Source organism: Bubalus bubalis, chromosome 16 (genome assembly GCF_019923935.1).
Source record: "Bubalus bubalis isolate 160015118507 breed Murrah chromosome 16, NDDB_SH_1, whole genome shotgun sequence".
Lineage (NCBI taxonomy): Eukaryota > Metazoa > Chordata > Mammalia > Artiodactyla > Bovidae > Bubalus > Bubalus bubalis.
The window spans coordinates 32677622-32701128 of record NC_059172.1 but is presented as its reverse complement, the minus strand read 5'-3'; the positions used below and the strand labels follow the sequence as shown (position 1 = coordinate 32701128).

Sequence of the window (23507 nt, the reverse complement as noted above, 5' to 3'; positions counted from 1 at the left end):
CCTTGGGTGTCAGGAGCCAGTGGAGCCACCAGCCTTGCCAAGGGCTTCCCAGGCAGGTCTGAGGGGCCCAGTCCATTGCAGCCCAGCCGCTTCCGGGAGATCACAGCCTCTCTGAAAAGAGGATACGATTCTACCTCTCAGTCTCTGGGCTTCCCAGGTGGTGCTAATGGTAAAGAATTCGCCTGCCAAGCAGGGAACACAAGAGATGAGGGGTTCAATCCCTGGGTCGGGAAGATCCCATGGAGAAGGCCCTGCAACCCACTCCAGTATTCTTGGCTGGAGAATCCCATGGACAGAGGGGCCTGGAGGGCTATGGTCCATAGGGTTGCAAAGCATCGGACACTACTGAAGCGACTTAGCATGCACACTCAGTCTCTGGATCAAAGAGGAACAGGCCCCAGCCTGGGGACACACAGTGGGCTGGACCCTGCACATCTGTGAGAATCTGGACAAGCTGAGCCGCTGCACGGTGGATATGACGAAGGCAAAAATCAGAGTCTCAGGAGAAAAGGGAACCCTCCTGAACTGTTGGTGGGAATGTAAATTGATACAGCCACTATGGAAGACGGTATGGAGATTCCTTAAAAAAGTACAAATAAAACCACCACATGACCCAGCAATCCCACTCCTGGGCATATACCCTGAGGAAACCAAAACTGAAAAGACACATGTACCCCACTGTTCACTGCAGCACTATTTACAATAGCTAGAACATGAAAGCAACCTAGATGTCCGTCGACAGATGAATGGACAAAAAAGTTGTGGTTCATATACACAATGGAATATTACTCAGCCATAAAAAGGAACATATTTGAGTCAGTTCTAATGCGGTGGATGAAAGTAGAGCCTATGATACAGAGTGAAGTAAGTCAGAAAGAGAAAGATAAATATTGTATACTAACACACACATATGGAATCTAGAAAGATGGTAGTGAAGAATTCATTTGCAGGGCAGCAATGGAGAAACAGACATAGAAGACAGACTTATGGGTACGGGGAGAGGGAAGGAGGGTGAGACGTATGCAGAGAGTAACACGGAAACTTACATTACCACATGCAAAACAGATAGCCAATGGGAATTTGTTGTATGTTTCTGGAAACTCAAACAGAGGCTCTGTATCAACCTAGAGCGGTGGGGTGGGGAGGGAGATGGGGAGGAGGTTCAAGAGGGAGGGGACGTATACCTATGGCTAATTCATATTGAGGTTTGGCCGAAAACAACAAAATTCTGTAAAGCAATTATCCTTCAATTAAAAAAAAAAAAAAAATCAGAGTCTCAGACCCTGACTCTACCCTCCCCCTGCAGAGGAGCAAGCAGCTACAGTCTGGCCTCTGGTGCCTCCTGCTGGTAGATATGGGAAAGGTACCTTCAGGGTACAGCACAAATCCCACAGAGCAAGTAAAAGCCAGGGCTCACAGCTAGGCTGTCTGGATTAAAGCCTGCCATAGCTACCACTTGATTTGGGGCAAGTGACCTAACCTCTCTGAGCTTTCCAGGGAGATCTGGGGTGGAGAGTAGAAATCGAAACATCAGAATCTTCAGAAAATCATCTGGAGCAACTTTTGGTGCTAAGCACAGGAGGGGGACTCCAGAAGTTTATTACGCATCCCTATGTGCATATTCCGGAGAAGGCAATGGCACCCCACTCCAGTACTCTTGCCTGGAAAATCCCATGGATGGAGGAGCCTGGAAGGCTGCAGTCCGTGGGGTCGCTGAGGGTCGGACACGACTGAGTGACTTCCCTTTCACTTTTCACTTTCATGCATTGGAGAAGGAAATGGCAACCCACTCCAGTGTTCTTGCCTGGAGAATCCCAAGGACGGGGGAGCCTGGTGGGCTGCCGTCTATGGGGTCGCACAGAGCCAGACACGACTGAAATGACTTAGCAGCATGTGCATATTCGGAGAAGGTAATGGCACCCCACTCCAGTACTCTTGCCTGGAAAATCCCATGGATGGAGGAGCCTGGAAGGCTGCAGTCCATGGGGTCGCTAAGAGTTGGACGTGACTGAGCAACTTCACTTTCACTTTTCACTTTCATGCACTGGAGAAGGAAATGGCAACCCACTCCAGTGTTCTTGCCTGGAGAATCCCAGGGATGGGGGAGCCTGGTGGCCTGCTGTCTCTGGGGTCGCACAGAATTGGACAGGACTGAAGTGACTTAGCAGCAGCAGCAGCATGTGCATATTAAAAAGCAGAGACATTACTTTGCCAACAAAGGTCTGTCTAGTCAAAGCTATGGTTTTCCAGTAGTCATGTATGGATGTGAGAGTTGGACTATTAAGAAAGCTGAGCACCGAAGAATTTATGCTTTTGAACTATGGTGCTGGAGAAGACTCTTGAGAGTCCCTTGGACTGCAAGGAGATCCAACCAGTCCATCCTAAAGGAGATCAGTCCTGGTGTTCATTGGAAGGACTGACGTTGAAGCTGAAACTCCAATACTTTGGCCACCTGATGCGAAGAGCTGACTCATTGGAAAAGACCCTGATGCTGGGAAAGATTGAGGGCAGGAGGAGAAAGGGACGACAGAGGATGAGATGGTTGGATGGCATCACCGACTCGATGGACATGAGTTTGAGTAAACTCTGGGAGTTGGTGATGGACAGGAAGGCCTGGCATGCTGCACTGCATGGGGTTGCAAAGAGTCGAACACGACTGAGCAACTGAACTGAACTGAACTGATGTGCCTATGAAGTCCAGTCAAACTACATAGATGAATTCCCAATGATCCCATAGATTAAATACTATTATCTTGTCCATTTTTCAGGTGGAGAAACTAGTGTGCTGAGAGGTTAAGTAACTTCTCCAAAGTCCCACAGCTAGCAAGAGGTAGGGCCTGGACTTGAACCCAGGCATTTGGCACCAGAGCCCATACTACTAACCAGTATGCTTGAGTCTTCCTAAAGACTAGAGGGGACTGAGGCTCCAATGGGGACTGATGTGAATGTCAAGGAGGCATAGGGCATCGGTGTGATGGGGGCAGGGGTGGGAACTGAGACAGGGGAGCCTGTGGTAGGAAGAACGAGCTTCTCTCTGCCTTCACCACACATTCCCACCCCCACCCCCCAGCCTCTGGCTCTTCCTGCTTAATAAAGCGCCTGAGTTTTCACCAAATGTCACTCCCTGATGATTAATTGTCCTGGGTTCTTCATCCCTCATGCTGCCTCCACTTAATTGTGTTTGTAGGAACTGCCTAGCCTGGAGAGAAGAGCCGCTTGCAGGGCTGGGACTCTGATGTGTGCATGTGGAGTCACTCATGGGAGCCCAGCAAAGGTCAGGTGAGGAAACGAGAGGGGTAGTCTGCGAGTCCCCAGATCAGGTCACAGCAGCTAGAGAAATTAAGGACCAAAGAGGCTGAATGCCTCAATCAGGGTTATGCAACATTCTGAATCCAACCCATTCACTCCTGGTTCCTTGGTTCACATTCTACGATGACCACTGGTGTCTCCCACCTTCCAGCCCTCACACCTGGACCTCTAGGTTTCTGGAGGGCCAGATTCCAGTTTTGAGCTGTCCAGCTGTGCCAGTCACCCCAGGAAGGAACAGGGATCTAGGGTGGCAGGAGGCAATGGCAGCCACGTTTCCGAGTGACTAAGTTGATAAAGGCTGGGGCTTCGTGGAAACAGGAACTGGCCTTGTTGACCCTCAGCCAGACCCCTTGTAGCGGACCCCACCCAATCACTTGGCCTCAGGTAAGCTAGTTATCGGTCAGCCACCAGGTGGCGCTGGTCCCTGCACTGCTGGTCAGTAAGTGCTGCTGCTTCATCTCACTGACCCCTGACTCCTCTCTTCCCAACCCCCAGATTGTGGGCTGCCCTGGCTTCTCTCCTCCTACCTCCCAACTCTGCCCTCAAGCCAGGACCCTGATGAAGGAATTGACCTGAGCTTTTCTTCTCTTCTGCACAAGACTCCCCTTCTGTGCTCATGGTCTCACGACTCTCCAGCCCCCAATCTCTTAAGCTCCAGGACTTGAAGTCTGGCTGAAGGCCTGCCCTGGGTGTCCCTGAAATAGTCAGACATCCCCCCAGTACTGATCAGAACTTATTCTCTCCACCGCTTCCCCGGAAGTAGCACAACCATCCACCAGGTCCCCTGCAGCTTATCCTCAAACTGTCCTGGGTGTCTCCCTCTTCTCAACTCCCCATCCAATGGGTGAGTCACTGCCCCTGCATCCCCACCGCTCTCCCCTGCTCTCCATTCCCAAGCCACTGCCCAGCTCAAATAGACACCTCTCCCCTAGACCTGCAGAAGCCTCTCTCCTCGCCTCCTGCCTCCTGTCGGGTCCCTTAAATCCAGCCAGAGTCAGGGAAGATGTCCTAACTATGGGGACATTCTGCTTAAAGCCATTCCACAGAGTATTTGTTTATTCCACAGAGTCCCTCTGGGTCAGGTTTGGTACCGAGGACCAAGAGAAGAAGAGGAGTCATGGTGTCGTCCAGCAAATGAAGTACAGACTCACGCCTGAGAGCAGAGATGGGAGCCCTGACGAAGGAAGAGCAGGCCCCCGCTGACCCAGATGCAGGACAGAAGTGGGATCAGAGAAGGAGAAGGCTTCCTGGAGGAGGAGATGCCTGAGTTGAGTCTTAGAGGACACACAGACGTTATCAAGGCAGACAGGAAAGGAAGTGCAGGTGGAGAGAACTGCACGGCAAAGGCTCAGAGCAAAGAAAGAATGTGTGTCCACCGGCCTGGCGGCTGCAGAGGGTCACAACCCTGAGAAACTAGGCTTGATCCTGAGGACATTGGGAGCCCAGGGACTTGAACAGGACAAGGTGAAGGTCAGGTTCAATTTCAGGCTGATCATGCTGGCTGTTGAGTAAAACTCTCACTGGAGAGGGAGAATCTGAGAGACAGAAACTGGGTCTCAGTGAGGGCCTGCAGTCTCAGAGGTCCCTGGAACAGCAAAAGGGAGGCTGCGCTGGGGCAGGTCAGCCTTAACTGGGTCCAGATCTTCCACCAGGCACTGGGCCTTCCAAGGATCTTCCACCCTCAGGAGTCCCCCCCACACCTCGGAACTTTGCTCTGTAACCCACCCTCTCCTGGCCGGCCACATCCCAGAGCCCTGGGCAGGGCTGTGCCAGGCCCTGCCCACCTCAACCCACCCTGCTATGAGCCCTTTTCTGCTGCCTCACCCTTTCCAGAACTGCTGACCCCTTAGAGGTTTCAAAGATGCTGAAAGTGGGTAAGGGACTCCAAGGCTGTGTCTCCTCCACCCAGTCAGGGCTGGGGCTTCATCTACTGCTCACATCCCCCCCTCATGTCTGCCTGCCTGCGTGCCTGCTAAGTCACTCAGTCATGTCCAACTCTCTGAGACCCTATGGACTATAGCCAGCCAGCCTCCTCTGCCCATGGGATTCTCCAGGCAAGAATACTGGAGTGGGTTGCCGTGCCCTCCTCCAGGGGATTTTTCTGACCCAGGGATCCAACCCGTGTCTACTGCGGCTCCTGCATTGCAGGCGGATTCTTTACCGCTGAGCCACCGGGGAAGCCACCCATCCCCTATGACGTCCCCACAACTCAGCGCCCCAACCCTGCCTCCTCTCCCCTCCTGACTGCCTCCTCCAACCAGGATGATGTTGGAGGGGAGGGAACGCCACAGCCCCAGGGCCAGCTGTCCAGACTGAAGGCTAATGACTCAGCCCTGGTGCCTGGGTGGTCATGGGCTGCCCCAGTGAAGATAAAGACAGATGGACACAGAGTCGGCAGAGGAACGGGCGTGGACTTTATGACGGTTCCGTCCCTTTAACAACTATTTGCTTAGCGGAGGGTAGAGGAAAAGGCTCTCTGTCGGTGGGGTCAATGGCCTGGAAACAGCACCAGGCCCTCTTCCACTCCTCTGAGCCCCTTCTTAGGTCAGGCCACCCTCCCCTGACAAAGCCCCCCACCTCCAGGGGCCTCATCTTCACTCTCATCTTTCATCCCTCTTGGAGACAAATTATGATTCAGGCCAAGACCCCAGCCCTCCTTTCCATCTCCCTCTCCCTCCCCCAGAAAGTGAGACTCCACAGAGATGGAACAGACTGTTCTCTGTGTCCCTTGAGATCAAGCAGAGGGACAGACGGATTCTGCAGTGAGTGGGGACCCAGTCAACTCTGAGGAAGAAATGTCTCTCAGGGTTGGGCCCCTGGGCCCCCCCAGATGGTGGCAGAGGGAGACAGCCAGCTGGGACTGGGGTGGGCGGTGTCTCCGCTTTAGTCAGAAAGGCTTTCACTGTACTCAGCAGGGAGTAATCAGAGGCTTTAAGATGGCAGGAGACACAATGAGGAGAGGACTGAAATAGGCTGATTGAGATAGAGGCGGGGCACAGAGAAGAGAGAGGAGAAGGCTTCCAGGAAGCCTCTCACCCAGGCAGCCCTCCAGGATTCTCCCTCCCCAGCCCTGAAGCATCCCCCTGCAGCCTCAGGATTCCGAGCGGCAGCCCTCAGACGTCACAGTGCCCCAGCTTATCAGCGCACAGAAGCATGGACTGAGGCCCGGGAAACAGCAAGAGCTTGTGATGGCAGTCATGCTGTCCTGGCTCCCAGCCCAGGGTTCTTCTCGTGGACAGACCCATCCCCTAGGGAGGCTGCCAAGGCCCAGACACCTTTTTTTGAAAACTGAATCCTCCTTAGTGCTGGGGATCTATGGAGTAGGCTTCCTAGCGGCCCTCGGGTTGGGCCCTGGCAGAGAAGGGAAATGGGCTGGTCAGGGTGGAGATGGTACATGGAAGGACTTGGCGGGGGAGGAGACAGCACGGCAAGCACAAGGAGACAGGGAACCCAGGACACACGAGGGGATGAAACGGCATCTGTGAGCCCGCAGAGGGGTGCAGGGCATCACGGGCAGGGCTGGGTAGCTGGTGGGGCCGCCTCACTACCCCCCTGGCCCATCTCCACCCTGCCTCCCCACACCACTCTGGGCCCTTATCTGTCTTTATGATCCGTCTTCACTTCACACCTGCTGCTGTTTGCCAGCCCTGCCGGCCCTCCAGGGTTTCCTGGAGGAGCACCCCCTCCACTGGGCATGGCCAGCACTCAGGCTCCACCTTGGGCTGGGGCTGGTGCCTGGTCTCCCGATGGTTCACCAGAGGGCCCTTCAGAGAGCCACAGAGGGCACCTTCGGAAGGGCCCTGGAAGGGAAGTAATTTTTCTCAAGGTTACCCAATGAGTAAATACGTTGGGACTTGGGGGTGGGGGGCAATCAGCAATCATTAACCTCCTACGGTGTGCTGGCCCTAGGCTAAGCCCTGGCATCTATGATCTCATTAAGCCCATAGGCAGGGCCCACTGTTATCTTCATTCTGTAGGTGAGAAAACAGGTTTGGAAGGGGCCCCAGTGGGGCAGGGATGGGGCAGGGCTAGAATCCAGGCCTGTCTGACTCCCATTCGAGTGCCCTTGCCCTTGCCTCTTCCACAAACCTCTGTCTTTCAGTCCAAGCCGAGGAGGTGGGCTCACCACCACACAGTGAGTGGTTGAGTGGGCAGAGCAGAGATTTCAAAAGAGGGGACTGGCCTGAACCTTCATCCCCATACTTGCTGGTGGGACGCCCCACCAGCCTCACCAGCCTTGTCTCCTCGGCCTCCTAGGATTTCTGAGCCTCGTGTCCCAGCAGTCTTCCCCCCTCCACTCAACTCTGGGCTAACTGCATTGGAACATTTACTTTTAATTGCTTTTTTTTTTTTTAGTACCTTTTCCAAAGGCATTACTGAATCTGAAGTGGCCGGAGGTGGGGCTACTGAAAGGGCTTCTGATGCTGCAGAGGATCTGAGCCCCTCAAAGATGCCTGGACTGCAGCCCCCCGCCCCCACTCCAGCTTACACAGGCTCAGAAGGAGCAGTGCAGACCCTGAAGGATGCTCCCCTCTTGCCGTCTGAGTCTACGATCCTGCATCCCTCTCTCAGGAGAGCCTTCCCAGGCTGCCTCGAGGAAACTTACTGGATCGGATAACCTCACATTAAATAAAGTTCTTGAGGATTAGGGGTAGGGTTACAGGCTCAGAGGAGAAGAGGGGACATTATAGCATTTTTTCCCTTAAGATTCTGAAGACCTCCCAGGCCTATCCTGCCATCTTACAGATGGGACACTAGAAGCCAGAGAAGAGCATGGCTGCCTTAGTCCACACAGTCCTCGAGAAGAGAAGTTGTCAAACGACGCTAAAGGGGACAGTGTCACCTACCTGCCCACCCTGTGGGAAAATCGAATGGGGGAAAAGGAGGTGGGAAGGCTCAGAGCTATTGGAGAGGCACCATCCCCTTCCATGGGGAAGTGCCAGAGGATAGAACAGCATCAAAGAAGCCAGGGTTCCACATACCGGGGGAGGTGGTCTCAGGACCACCAGCACCCCCAGTATTAGGACCTCTGGCATCCCCCAAAAGCAGCTCTTTCCAAGGCCTCTGTGACAGGTGTCTTGCCAACCGCAACTACTACCTGAAAAGGCCACATCCCTGACTGCTTGACCTGTTGGAGTGGAGCGCTGCCTCCTGGTAACACCCCCAATGGTGTCCACTCAGCCCTTATAGCTCCCGACCCAGTGCTCCCTGGGTCCGTGACGCCTCTGCACCACCCAGAGGGCAGTGCTCATATCCTCCTTGGCCTGCCCTCCTCTGGACCAGAGTTCCTGCCCATCCACACTTTCTCATCAGACAAGCTCCATTTCCTTTCTCTCTCCCCTGGGCAGCCAGGAGCTAGGATACCATGTCCCAGACCTGGCTGTGCCTCACACCAAGTATGTGGCATTGGACACGTCTCACGATGTCTGCTCATCTGGAAAACAGGGAGGCTAAATTTAATAGGCTCAGAGGTGTCAAGGGACAATAGGGCACTGAGCCCGTGTTCCTGAAGTCAGTGATTCCAGTGTTCTACCATAATGAAAATAAAAACAGACATTTAGCATTCATTATGGATACAGTTTTAAGGGCATTACATGTGTTAAGCATTTAATCCTCCCAAGAATCCTCCCATAATAGTACTACAAGATGAGTACTATTATTATCGCCAGTTTACAAGCAAGAAAACTGGAGCACAGAGAGGCTGAGTCCCTTGCCCTGGATAGTAAACTGGAGCTGGGGTTTGAACCCAAGCAGCTGGGCTCCAGAACCCACAGCGGGACGTGGTCTGTGATCTCCCCGTTCTCAGAGTTGACACCATGAGGTCCGGCATTCTGTGACTCCGAGTTCTGTGATTCTGTGAGAACCTGCAGGCAGTTCTCATAACCTGCTGGGGTTCTAGCTGACAAACTGTAGCCCTGACCTTTTGAGACTCAGGCTAAGGAGGCTGCAGTGGTTTAGAATAGCTCTCCAGGAGGAAATCTAGCAGTTGGCACTTTCCCTGTGTCATCCACTCCCCAAACACAACAGAAGACAGTGCTTCTCCCCTCTATGCTGCAGTCGGTGAGCTGGCCAGGGAACCCCAGCTGGCAGGGAGGCTGAGGTCAAGGTCAGATGGGGAGGGTGAGACCAGACCTTGTGGTCTCCCTTGACCATGTGAGAGGGCAACGGGGGGAGAGCAGCTCACCGCACTTTTCCCTCCTGGGGCAGCTCGTGGGGGGGCTCCTCACACACCAGCCGGGATTCCCCGTCCAGCAGGTAGGTGTAGACTGTCTCCTAGAACAGAAGGCACTCATGAGATCCAGAGGAAAGGCCCTCCCACCACCCACTTCCAGTCTGACACAGGTCTGGGTGCCAAGGTCGTGGGCATCTGTTTGTCCGTCATTACTCCCCAGGTGATTCTAAGTGCAGCCAGGATAGGAAAACTCCCGTGTGATCTCAGCACTTCACTCTCTCCTGGGGAGGGTCTGATGCGCTGAAGGAACAGACCACAGCCCACCAATACCCCACAACCCTGAAATATTTCCCTGCAGAGACTGCAGCCTCAACAAATAACAACTGAGCGTCCACTCGGGGCCATACTGCAGAAGAGGCTCTGAACACCCTGGAATCTTCCCTCCTACCTCAGATATACAACCAAGAAATCACACACTGTGAGCTAAGCCAGGAGGACTTCTTGGAGGGAGTGACTTTAAAGTTGTAACTGACATGGGAATTGGACATATTCAGGCAATGGGATGGAGATGGTAGAGGACAGGGAATCCTGGTGTGCTGCAGTCCATGGGGTCACAAAAGAGTCGGACACGAATGAGCAACTGAACAACGAAAGGGAGTGCGTGAGAATGGCTTCTGGGCCAAGTATTAATAATAGGTAGGTAGGTGTACAGAGTCCAAAGCATTGATGGAACCGACAGTGGTGGGGCCAGGGAGGGGGCACAGGAGGTGGGTTTGGGATCAGCGGTGCTGAGTGGGAAGGGAGCTTGGGGAAGGTTTTGTTGAGGAGAGGGACTGCTACTGGGGAGGGAGGAGCTGGTGAGCCCTGTGAGACAGGAGCTGATTTGTATTTTGGAATGACCATTCCCTTGAGTGAGATCAAAGCTCTGTTTGAAGCATATCAAGTCTGCAGCTTGTCAATCCTCCCCCCAAGGACCCAGAGCCGTCCTTTTTTGGGGGTGGGGAGGCATGCCACTCAGCGTGCAGGATTTTAGTTCCCTGACCAGGGATTGAACCCACACCCTCGGCAGTGAAAGCACAGAACCCCAGCCACTGGACTGTCAGGAACTACCCCCCAGAGAAGTCTTGGTTTCAGTTACAGACCATGTCTTGGCAGAAGCAGTTGCCCTCACTGACCCACAAGAGAAAATCCACATTCCCTCCAAGCAGGACTGGCCACTCTTAGAGACCCACAGCCAACCTGTCTGCAGAGCGTCTCCACTGCTGGAGTCGCATGTGATGAGGGAGACCCGGGTGCTCAGCAGAGCCTACACCCCATCGAGGGGGTACCCACGTGCCCGGCTCAGTATCCTGAGAGGCGTTGTTTTCTCAGTGGGAGAATGGAGGGCTCTCCTCTCTGCTGACTGTATCAGGGAGGGCTTCTGGAGGAGGTGACACTGAAGCTCCATGTTAAAGTAAGTAAGCATGGAGTCCTTCTCAGAAGCCATTGGCTTTCACAGCTGTGAGAGTCCACAACCCACAAGAGTCACACACTCTTGTTGCCCTTGGCTGTCCGCAGCCAGCCCCCACCTTCTCCCAACCCCCAGGAGATGCCCCAGTCCCGCCTCCAGAGAACCTGAGCCAAGCTCAGAAGTGGCATGGGCCAGAAATGACAGGGCCTGAGGAGAGTGAGCGGGGCAGACACAGGAAGACCTGGGCCCCCTTGTCCTCCCGGGGGAGGGTCTAGTAGGGAAGTTTGGGGATGAAGAAATCAGTGGGAAGGAGGCCCTCATGCCTCATCTACATTCAGCCTCTTCCTGTCAACCAACCCTTTATGCAGCCTGGGAGGGGCCTGTAGGATTTGACCCCTCAAAGAGGTTAAGATGCTACCTAGTACCCAGAGTCCTGCCCTGGCAGAGAGAGGGGTGGGCAATCCGAGAGTAGGGAGCAGGCAGGCTCGCAGATCCTCACTTCACTTCCGGGCATCCATCTGCCTCCACCCCCTCACTCGCAGCCCTCTGGGTTAAAATTAGCTGAGTTTACTGGAGAGAAGGAGGAATCATTTCAGACACATCAGTCCCATCTGCATTTGCGGCTGCCTGCCACAATGGGTGCTGATGAGGGAGCCAGGTGCCAGCAGCTCCCCTCCCTGGCGTCTCCCCACCCCTCCCTAGAGGCAGAGCAGGCCTGCCGTCTCCCCACCCCTCTTTGGAGAGCTGAGCTCCTCCATGCAGTCAAGACAGGGTTCCCTCCCCAAAGTCAGGGCTTCCCTAGCTCATGTAGGTCTTTGGGGTGGACCAAGACAGACATTTCCCACTGTCCCAGGGATCTAGTCACCTGGACCGGAGCTGTCTTCCCGGTCCCCTGCTTTGGGGATACAATTAATCCATACAAGGGCATCTATGCTGGCATCACCAGCATCCTGCCTGTGAAGACCCTCCTCCTCCCCACTCCCAGGGCAGCTTCGTGGATGCTGACCTGCCAACCTCCCTGCCTCTTCTTTTCCAGATGTTTCTCCACCCCAGGCCAGATGTTGCCTCAATCCCATCTCCGGGAGGATTTATTTTGGGAGCCAACACACCACCCACTTCCTACCAATTTCACGCTCAATAAAGCTCACTCATTAGTCTTCCTCCTGGGCTCTGAACTTCCAGGAGGTTTTGAAAAGACAGAGCTGAGGAAAGCGAATGGTGATGCTTAGGTGCCAAGCCCCATTTGTTCCTGTCATGCTGTGTGACCTTGGGGGAAGTGTCCTCCCTCTCTGGGCCTTGGGTGGATCATTCATCCAGCAGATTCAGACACAGTGGGTTCTGCTGGTGGCTGGTGTCCAGGGTAGAGGAGGGAACATCCCAGGCTATGGGGACTCAGTCTAGGCATCTCCTCTTCTGGTAAGTCTCCCCTGCCTCTCAGGGTGTCAGAGCCCCCCTCCCCAGACTGACAGTCCCCTGCTCCCTGCTATCTGGCACAACTGATACACTGCTGCTTTGTGTCTTGAGAGCCAGTTCATCCATCCTACTGCATAAGGGATGCATAGTGACCACTGGAGCTGAGTTGAGGAGTGGCCTGGGCAACTGAAGAGGAGCACAGTCTCCTCATCCAGGCACTCCAGGCCCAGGAAACCATGCTGACCTGGTGACCAGGGGCCCAAGCAGCTACCCTCCACCTGTTCCCGGTGTGCAACCTCATCTATGGTGTTGGCATGGGTCAGAGAGAAGCTTAAAGGCTTCTAGAGGCTTCTAGAGGACATTTTATCCAGGCTCCTGACTAGACAGGACACCTGAACTCAGCACAGATCTATTCATCAAGGCAGAGCCCCATTCCAGCACACGGCTGGTACCAAGGAAGTTCTTCTGCATGTCTACTCAATCCTTCCTGCTATATGTATTCCAAACCTCACGTGACTCACTAGGTCCTACCTAGTGAACCCATTAGGTTATTATCCTAAGTGAATCCATTCCATAATCTGCGACATGATCTTTCCAATTACGCTCTAATGCCCCTTCTGTCCCAGACATTCCAGAATTCCTGTATCAGTTCATTCACTGGGGCTTAGTTTTAGTCTTCCTCCTCCTCCTCCTCCTCCTCCTCTTCTTAAACACTCACCCAAACCCTTCACTTCCCCATGAGAGTCCTCTGGGCAAAGACCCTGCTTCTTCTTTCTTTCTCAACCCTGTTTAAGAGGAGCGGAGCAAAGGCTTAAGGGGCAGGAAAGTACGGGGCAAGGCACATACCACTTTGGGAAGCACAGCCGACAGGGCCTCCTTGACAGCCTGTTGCAAGCCTGTAATGTCGATGACGGAGCCCAGGCTCAGCAAAGCATCCTGGAAGAGAGGAAAGGGCAGTGAGGGCCTCTCTGCCAGGCAGGCCAGGACAGCGCCCCTCCCCAGGGGGCTGGGAATACAAACTCTCAGCTTAAACAGGGGCCTAAGGCTAGCAGACACTTGAGTCCCAGGATCTTAGGAACTCAGAATACAATCAGTCTTCCCCCCCACCCCAACCAATCTATTTTTATTTCCCCAACCAGTCTTAAGGGCTTAAAATGTCCAAGTCCCTTCATCTTACAATGAAGGGTCTGGGGCTTAGAGAGTGGTCAGGGACTTAGCAAAGAACTCACAGTAAGTCAAGAGGTCAAGTCTTGTCATGACCCTAGGTCTCTTGTCCTTCAGCCAAGGACAACTCAGGCATAGCAGGGAAAGTACAAGCTTCCACATTAATATAAAACAAAACAAGTAAACAAAAAGTTCCAAATTTGAATTCTAGCTCCTCTATTTACAAGCAGTGTGAATCTTGGTCAAGTCACTGAGCCTCAGTCTTCTATCTGTAAACTGGGGGCAACTAAGGCTATCTCCCCCTACAGGCTGATATGGTGATGAAATCAAACTGAGTGCCCACACACAGGTGCTCAGAGAAACATCTGCTGAATCTGGGCCCCACTCAGTTTCCCAAGGAGGGAGCTGGTCTCGCATAGTCTCATTTTTTAGCCTAGTGAGGGGCTGGGAGTAGCGAGAGTCCATGAGGTACATGAGCCCACAAGAGTCAAGAAACACAGTGAGGCCAGCCCCTGGTGAGACAGAAGGGGAAGGAGAAATCAGCCTTGATTGCCTCACAGCCTTCCTGTCCCAGGAACAGGCCTCGTCCTTGGAGAGCCGGAACCAAGACAAGAAAGGTCCCTGCTTCTCGCTCTATTAACTTGGTCCAAACCATGGGGATCAAAGAGAAAGGTAACAGAACAGAGGATCCAGGGCCAAAGCAGGACTGTGACTCATACCATCCACTCAGCCAGGCCCTCCCCGCTAGCCCCTGCAAGTTTTTTCTGATGTCTTTCTTGTGGATGGCTCAGTCTGTGTTCATAGAGCCAAGTGATTAATTGTAGGATGAAGACATATGGCGTGGCCCCCATTCCTGTAAGTGACGTGAACTTGAGGCTCTTATTGGGCCATAAGCTCAGTATGAGCCCACAGCATAAATGTGGCAGGTAATATATTAAAATGATGAGATTGCAGGGCATATTAATAAAGATATGTTACCCTAACTAGGGAAGATGAGAATTGCTCCATGTCCATGGGCTGATTAGATCATCCCCAGTGCACTATGTCCCAGGTAAGGACAAGAAGAGACTCATTCAGAGGAAGTGACGTATGTAAAGAGAGAATAAGAAAGCAAGTCCTGCATGGAGAACCTGGAGATGCCTTGCATGCAGCAGAACAGATCCAGGAGTCTCAGTATTTGACTCCAATATCTCAGGCTTTCCTGGGCAGGGCGACTGGACTCTGTGGCCCCAGAGACAGCCTGGAGACTCACAGGATTTCACAGGAGGCTGACCTTGGCCCAGGGGAGTGAAAGATCTTCTTCTAGGTAGAACCAAGACAAGAAAGGTCCCTGCTTCTCGCTCATAGGCAGAGGCCACTAGAAGAAAGGTGAGAAACTGAGCTCCCCATACTTGGGGGTTTGCAAAAATTGGCTAGATGCCCATTTTTCAGAAAGGTTACAGAGGGGAGTCCTGCACTGGGGTCCGGATGAAGCCTATGGTCTGGGCTTCGGCTCCAGATTTCACCTTGCATATTCTTGGCTTCAGTCTCCTTCCCTACCCTGACTCCCATTCCCACCCAGTCCTGTGTTCCAGGTTGAGGGAGCAGTGGTGGGCTTTCTCTTCAAATGGCATTGTTTTCTCCAACCCCCAACCTCCCTTTGATCCCTTCCACTGCTCAAGTGAAGACACATTTCAGTCATGATGATGTGTCTCCATCCTAGGACACCAGGAGCTGCTGACTCCACAATAAATTCCCCAAATTGGATCAACTGTCCTTTGATCCTGAGGCTCTCCTCATCACAGCTCACACACTCTCAGCACCACACATACCTGGCTACCCAGTCACAGACCCTCATATTCTCACAGAAACATCCCAGCCTGCCTTCAGACACCCTCCAGGTACACATATAGGTTCACACAGGTGCAGATACTTCCTAATGGACTCACAGGTCCAGGGCTCAGCAACATGTTGGCCACTGTTGCCTTTCTAGGTCAATTCTGCAGACTAAAGAGGTGAGGAAGAGCTGATGTCCCAGATAATCCTGAAATAAAGTCTGCCAACCCAGGCTCCTCAGACAGTGGTTCCAAGGGCTTGGCCCCAGAAGGTAGTGCTGGTTTAGGTCTGTTCCTGCCTGGAGGCAGTGGGGAAGGATAGGCTAAGTGGGGGGCCCTGCCCTCTAATGGAGTTTGTGTGTGTGGTGTGGAAGTTGGAGAAGAGGGGCCAAGGTGACAGAGTGAGTTCTGATGTCCAGGGAAACATGTCTCAAAGCCACAGGCTTAGGACAGCTAAGCCTCCCCATTTGACAGATGAGGAAACTGAGGCTCAAAAAAAACCCAGTGCCCCATCTGTGGTCAGCCAGCCAGTCAGGACAGAGGGTCCAGAACCCACCTCTCTGGATCTCCAGCCTCTGTCTTGTTCCTCCTCTGGACTGACCCCCCAGCTCCCTCCCCAGGGGCCTTAGAGAGAATAGTCTGTCCTTTGTTCTGATTGGTGGCTCCTCGACCTGCCCTTTACTCGGATTGGGGAATGCCCTGACCTGTCCTTTACTGAGATTGGTGGATACCTGTCTGGCCTTTGCTTGGATTGGTTGGTTTTCTGTGACTCCTCAGGCTAAGGGCGAGATAATGGCGCAAGAGGGGAATTGGGAAGGAAACTTAAAGACAGTTGGAGCAGCAGAGAGGGGGCCCAGTGGGCGGGATGGAAGCACGGCGATGAACCCCTGGGTGGCCTCTGCCTGATATCCTTCTGTCCACCCAGCTCCTGGCCCTGCCCTACCTGCCTGCCCCAAGATGGCGGGTGTTGAGTGTAGGAAACACAGCTGGGAAGCACCACTTCACACTTGGCCTTCAAGATTTGCTCTCATGCTGCCTTCTCCTTGAATCTTGCCAAGAGCCCAAAGCAATTTCACCTCCTGCATCAACTCAGGGAGGAAATAGTTCACATTCCACAGACCGTGAGGTGAGGCTCAGAGGTCAGAGTGGCTGCCCCAGTGAAGGGAGAAGAGTCAATGGTACTGAGGCTCAAGTCAAAGGGTTTTAAACCCCAGAAATCTTAAACAGCTGAGGAGAGGAAAAGTACAGACAGAGCCATACCTGCTCTCATGCACATCTACACGTGTCACACATACACATATTCCCATGTACACACCTGCACACAAACTCACACACATGGATAAAAATGCAACCCTATAGAAATGGCCACCCACTCCAATATTCTTGCCTGGAAAATTTCATGGACAGAGGAGCCTGGCAGGCTTTATTTAGTTCATGGGGTCAAAAAGAGTTGGACAGGACTGAGCACACATGCATGCAATATACAATACACACATAAACATACACTTAAGCATGTACACATGCAAATATAAACACACTCAAACACACACAGCCAAGCTCAGGGTCACGATTCCTGCCCTTGCAGCTTTTGTGAACAAACATCAGTGTAAATATCAGCATGACAACCAGCAATTTCCCAGACTCCAGAGGAGAATCTGTGGGGTAGAGTGAAGAGCAGCTGTTTCCAGTGTGTCCCAGATTGACTGTGGAAATTCTGTGTGGCCTTAGTAGGCTCTTTCCTCTTCTGAGTTTGTTTCCTCACTACTAAAAATGGGTCCTTCCAGCTAACAACACATAGTTCTACCATTTTGTGTTTTAATTCAATGAGAATGGGTGAATGGATATGTCAAGGCTGCATATTGTCACCCTGCTTGTTTAACTTATATGCAGAGTACATCATGCGAAATGGCGGGCTGGATGAAGCACAAGCTGGAATCAATATTGCCGGGAGAAATATCAATAACCTCAGATATGCAGATGACACCACCCTTATGGCAGAAAGTGAAGAGGAACTAAAGAGCCTCTTGATGAAAGTGAAAGAGGAGAGTGAAAAAGTTGACTTAAAACTCAACATTCAAAAAACTAAGATCATGGCATCTGGTCCCATCACTCCATGGCAAATAGATGGAGAAACAATGGAAACAGTGACAGACTTTATTTTCTTGGGCTCCAAAATCACTGCAGATGGTGACTGCAGCCATGAAATGAAAAGACGCTTGCTCCTTGGAAGAAAAGCTATGACCAACCTAGACAGCATATTAAAAACCAGAGACATTACTTTGCCAACCAAGGTCCATCTAGTCAAAGCTATGATTTTTCCAGTAGTCATGTATGGATGTCAGAGTTGGACTATAAAGAAAGCTGAGCGCCAAAGAATTGATGCTTTTGAACAGTGGTGTTGGAGAAGACTCTTGAGAGTCCCTTGGACTGCAAGGAGATCCAACTAGTCCATTCTGAAGGAGATCAGCCCTGGGATTTCTTTGGAAGGAATGATGCTGAAGGTGAAACTCCCATACTTTGGCCACCTGATGTGAAGAACTGACTCATTGGAAAAGATCCTGATCCTGGGAAATATTGAAGGCAGGAGGAGAAGGGGATGACAGAGGATGAGATGGTTGGATGGCATCACTGACTCAATGGACATGAGTTTGAGTAAACTCTGGGAGTTGGTGATGGACAGGGAAGCCTGGCATGCTGCAGTCTATGGGGTTGCAAAGAGTCAGACATGATTGAGTGACTGAACTGAACTGAACTGAATGGACATGTGAATGGATAGATGAATGGATGAGTGGATGGGTAGATGGGTAGAAGGATGGATAGGTGGGTGGATGGAGCCTTCATACTTTCCCCAGCTCCCTACCTGTAGCCCTATGGTTGGAGGTAGGTCCACTCAGCACTGTAGATGGTGCCACTCCCCACACACTCTAGAAAGTACCCCAGGTCTCCTCTAGAACCAGCAGTGGGACTGGATCAGCCTTTCTGCACTCATTTGGGTAGGGAGAGAGTCTGGACAAAATGACTTCTAACTCATTAATGGATTATATGAAGCCAGAGACCTTGGTCTTATCCTTTCTGGAGCCACCAGCAGAGGCACTGATGGCCTTCTTGAAGGTCAAGGTCAGTGTCACATGCTGCTCTCCTGTTTTGTCTCTGTGAGTCTCATTGTCTCTCGTGACCTCCATCAACCATCTATTGCTTTCCCTACTGCTAGGAACCTAGAGCCCACCCCTTGGTCTCCGGAGGGAAGCCTCCTTGTGCCCCCAGACTGACCTAAAAGAAGGCAATAACACCAAACCCAATGGCAAGGTACCTCCTAAGGCAAGCTGTGTTACTGCGACTGATTTATACATGCTGATTTATCCACCTCTGCCTGAGCTAGGTCCCCTGGGTGGTCTGGGGTTGGGGAACCTCCTCTTTCTCTGGGCTTTGGTGTCCCTTTCTCTAAAATGGGGACTTCCAAGGACCTTGGTGCTCCTCTCACTCTATTCCTCTTTCCTTCCCTCTGGACCTGTGTCTCTCTCTCAGGCTCTGTCTCCCTGATCTCTCCGAGTAGGTCTCTCCCTCTTGCCATGCCTCCCTCGGTCCATGTCTATCACAGGCTGCTCTCGTGTCTCACCTCTGAGTCTCAATGTCTTTTCCCACATCCAATCCTCTCTCCTCTCAGATGGCTTCTGCCCTCTCTCTTTTGTACACTCCTGCTCCCTGCCCCAAACTCCTGTCTCTCCTGCCCACTCCTTCCCTAACTCCCCAGGTGGTCTTCTTGAGAACTTGTGGTGAAAGTGTCTGACCCAAGATTGGCACCCCCAGAATAAGGGTACCCAGCAAGGTGGCCATGATGGGAGAAACCAGGGGTGCCAGAGCAGATGCCATCTATTCTTCTGTTTCCTGCCTCCTGTTCTGGTGGGCATCACACACATATTCTCCTCTTCCCAGAGAACAGGGCCTTCAGGGACAAAGGAGCCCATCTGTCTCTGCACCCAGCGTGCGCCTGGCACTTGCAAGCCCATCTGCTCCACCAGCATGACTGGCAGAGCTCCCCCAAAGGAGGCTTCCCGGGGGCTCAGGCCAGAGAAGCCCCTGGGGACTGGGCCTCAGACCCCAGCCAAGCCCGAGCACCCGGAACTTATTCTGTGACTCTCATAGCCCTTGCAGCGTGGCTCACCCCATAGAGTCAGGAGATAGCCAGGAAGCAGGAGGGGCGGCCCTTCCTCCTCTCTCCCCTCCTGCCCACCCAGACCTGCTGTGTACCCAAGGAGCTGCCTTGAATGGATCTGGCACCTTAAACACACAGAGGACAGCTGCCCAGGAGTGCTAAGATCTTGCAGCCCCAGACCTCCCCTCAACAAAGCTGAGCTGGACCGGGGTCAAGAAAATAGAAGAAAGAGGCTTGGTGATCCCTGGGAGACCTGATCTGAGGAAGTAGCAGGAGAGAGGCCCGGGCCTCAGGTGGACAAGTTCACATGTCAGAGTCCTACTTGAGTGGGGCATCAGGCTTCAGGGAAGAAAAAGCACCTACCGTGTGCTAGGGGCATCCATCAGTGGTTCTCAAACCTGTGCACCAGAACCCCTGTAGGGCTTGTTAGCATCCAGGTTGCTGGCCCTACCCCCAGAGTTTCTGATGCAGTAGGTCTGGGATGAGGCTACGAGTTTGCATTTCCAACATACTCCCCGCTACTGGCCCAGGGACCACACTTGGAGACCCAGCAACACACACTCTCTCTAGTCCTCCCATGAACCTTGGGAGGTGCTTGTATTGACCATCCTGTTTCATAGGTGAGGAGACTATGGATCAGAAAGGAGGGGCCTTGCTTAGGTAAGAATGACCCATCTTCTGGCAAGTCCATGCCACTTCCACATATGAAGGGGACTCCTCAGAGAAGGTCCCCAGGCAGGGAGAGGCAGAGGTCCTGGAAGGAGAGTGAGGTGGGGCAGGGAGTGACAAGAGACCAGGGTGTGTGGAAAGGGCCCCTCAGAGCTCAGGGGCCCAGGCCTAAAGGAAGGGCCTGCCCTCTCCCCCCTTCTCTTGCTCCTTCCTCCCTCCTCTGGATCCCCCTCTCTCCCCACCAACCCCTTCTCCGCCCCTCACCTGCCCTTCGCAGACTCTGGCTTCAGTTGTTACTCCAACAGGGCCGCGTCTCCAGCCTCCGAGCCACACTGGAGACACGTGCACTGTAGAATACACCTGAGCCCGGTTCCGGAGACCCCCCAGCACATCCCCCCACCTCCCTGATGAGCTCAGCCCCATCCTGTGGGCTCCTTGCCTCCGACATTCATAACCAGCCCCTCCCGAGCCCCTCATCCATTGCAAGCCAATCTCAGCCAGGTAGGAATCGTATGGCCAGTCAGCTCTCTGTGTTCTTGACTCTCTGGCCCCCTCAGCCCCTAGCACAGGGTCTGGGGTGAGGAAAGGATGGGATGAGGGAACAGCAGAGTGGGCAGAGGGAGGGAGGCCAGAGCCAAGTGGGGGAGGCAAAAGATGGCCTGGGGTGGGGGGTGGGGGCTCAGGATAGGCTCATGCCTAGGCATGCCGCCCATGCCCCTCTGCCTCATTCTCATGGTAGAGCCGACAGCGACCTCCACCCCCATTGCTCACGTTCTCCTCAGCGTCACAGCCTTCCTCCCAAGCACACCAGCAGCAGCCCCTCATCACTGCTTTCCCCAACACCTGATGCCTCTACTGTTCTTGACTCCTGGCCAAGGCCCCGTGCGGGCAAGGTGGGGCATGGCCTGGGAGTCCCAAGGAGACGGCCATGAGTCAGTCATACCACTAAAGAGGAGCCTGGGACCGAGGAGGTGCACTGCCTGCCCCCAGTGGTGTGTAGGCAAGGACAGGGCCCTGCCAGGGAGTCTGTGCCCCAACAAAGGACTGGGTGAACCCGGCTGGCCTTCAGGTCTGGGTCCCATGGACCCTTAATGTCTTTGAACCCTTCTCAGCCTCACCCCCTCCCTTCAGGGTGGGTTGGGAGCTGAACAAAGCAAGTCCAGGAGCCTCTGAGAGGCAGACACAGTGGCCCAAGCAGGAGAGAAGGATGGAGCCGAGTGACCCACTGGGACCAGCGTCAGAGACGAATTAATGTCTCTCAGGAAACGACAGTCGAAGGAACAATTGGACCCATGAATGATGGAATAAATGAGCGACTGGCCTCCCTTCTCTGGGCCTCCCTCCAGGAACATTTTGTCTTTGCTCCCTCCCTCAGGTTAGTCTGAGTCTCCCACCCAGGGCTCTTACAGCCTGTGTCCCCATGATGGCGTGGCCTGCAGAGTTCCCACTACAGTCCACCTGGCTCCCCCATCAGACCGGGGGCTCTTAGAGGGCAGAGGTTTTATCCTCTTCCTCCTTGGGACCCCAGTATCATGCAGCCCCCATCACGGCTGTCAGGAGGTATTCACTGAGCTATCAAATGATCAGCTGGACTCCCAAGTGCCCAGGGCTGTTGGGCTATGAAGGGTATATGCCATTACCAAGCAAGAGGGGTGGACCTAATGACTTCTGGAGACCCCTGGGCCAGGAAGACAGCTAAGTCCTTTCAAAGTCTCCCAAGTCTAGCACAGTTACTGTCTTAGAGGAGCCTAAGGAAGGAGAATGCCTTGTACAGAGGACTTTGGCAACATTTCCAAGACATCTCTGCAGGCTAGGGGGTCCTTCTGCCTCAGGATCACCTCCCCATGCAGAGAGGGCAGGGGATAGATGGTATGTCAAGAGGGAAGGGCCCTTCCCCTGGAGCACTAACTATCACCTTTTTTCATAAGTGAGGTTACCTCCTCCAGGCAGCCTTCCTGGGTGGGTCATTTGTGCTCCTCTCAGCCCTCCTGAGAATTCACACAGGACCAGAGTCTACAAGGGCCTCAGGCCTATGGAACCTAGTCCCCAGCTTGACTAGGGGAGGCTAAGACCAGGAGAGGCAGGAAAGGACTTGCCCAGTTTTCACCCAGAGTCAGGCTTCCCAAGTGGCACTAGTGGTAAAGAACCCACCTGCCAATGCAGGAGACTTAAGAGACACGGGTTTGATCCCTGGGTCAGGAAGATCCCCTGGAGGGCGGCATGGCAATCCACTCCAATATTCTCTCCTGGAGAATCCCATCGACAGAGGAGCCTAGCGGGCTACAGTCCATAGAGTCACAAAGAGCTGGACACGACTGAGCAACTAAGCATGCACGCACCTGGAGTCAGGAGGCCTTGCTCCGGCCACAGGCCTTCGGGACACACTAGGCTCCCTCCCTGCAGAGCACTGTCGTCTTAGAGGCCCCTCAGGTTCCGTCTTGGCTGGTGGATGGACTGAGACCCTCTCAGATGTGGGGAGGGGCTGGGTGCCTTCCTCCAAGTCAGGGACAGGGCCTCTGGTCTCTCCCTGTGCCAGACATGGTGCCCACATTGGGAAGTCAATAATGGATGGCACTGGCCTGGCACAGGGTTAGTGTGGGCCTGCAGAGGGCAGGGAGGAAGGGCCGGCCTGGGGAGGGGCTGCTGAGGGTGAAGGGGGCTGGCCGGGCAGGGCGTCCCCTCCAGCGCAAGGCCAACAGCAGGCCGCAGAGGGGACTTTCCCGGCTCTGACCTGAGCTCTGTTTCCCTCCCAGTCTTCCTGGATTCTCCACGTCTGTCCCTCTCCCTCAGTCTGTTCTTCTCTGGCATGCATCTCTCCCACAGCCTCACTGCTGGGTCCCATGACTGTATTTGGCTCTGTCTTCAGGGTCTGGTCCATCTCAGCTGTTCCCCAATTCCCGGCGCATGGACTCGGGCTTGGGAGGGAGGGTGAGTATGAGAAAGAGACTGGGACAGAGATAAGGACCGATTCAGAAGCTGAGGAACAAAAGAAGAGCCAGGAAGGGACCTTGGGGCTGGGGCCAGGGAGGCAGGGCTGGCCAGGGTCCTCAAACCTCGCTGGCCCTGAGGACGAAGCCCAAATTGGAGGGAGGGGCAGGGTCCACCCTTTGCCTCTGCACTGGCTCGTGGCCCCCCTTCCTTCTCCCTGCCCCTGCAGGAATGTGTGAGCATCTCATTGTTCCTAAAAATAGTCCCACTGTATTGGGGGTTGGAATGAGAAATCTTCTGGGCAGGGTTCATCTCAGGCATGCCCCTGCCTCTGAGCTTCCAACGACTTTGTTCCCCAGAGCGGGGGCCTTTCTGAGCCACCCCCCACACACACACACACCTGCCATGGCTCCCAGGGCCCCAGAATAGGCTCTG

General features: G+C 53.6%; 1 protein-coding gene across 6 annotated transcripts in view; it reads right to left on the bottom strand.

Moving 5' to 3' along the window:
• The window catches only part of PDE2A (phosphodiesterase 2A), a 96721-nt gene that overhangs the window by 22430 nt on the left and 50784 nt on the right, over window positions 1–23507 (bottom strand). For all 6 annotated transcript variants that reach the window (XM_044929398.1, XM_044929396.1, XM_044929397.1 and 3 more), the window contains 3 exons: window positions 13191–13280; window positions 9494–9582; window positions 2–111 (listed from right to left, as the gene is read on the bottom strand). In XM_044929398.1, the coding sequence (XP_044785333.1) occupies window positions 2–111; window positions 9494–9582; window positions 13191–13280 (289 nt within the window). The remainder of the gene's footprint in view (window position 1; window positions 112–9493; window positions 9583–13190; window positions 13281–23507) is intronic.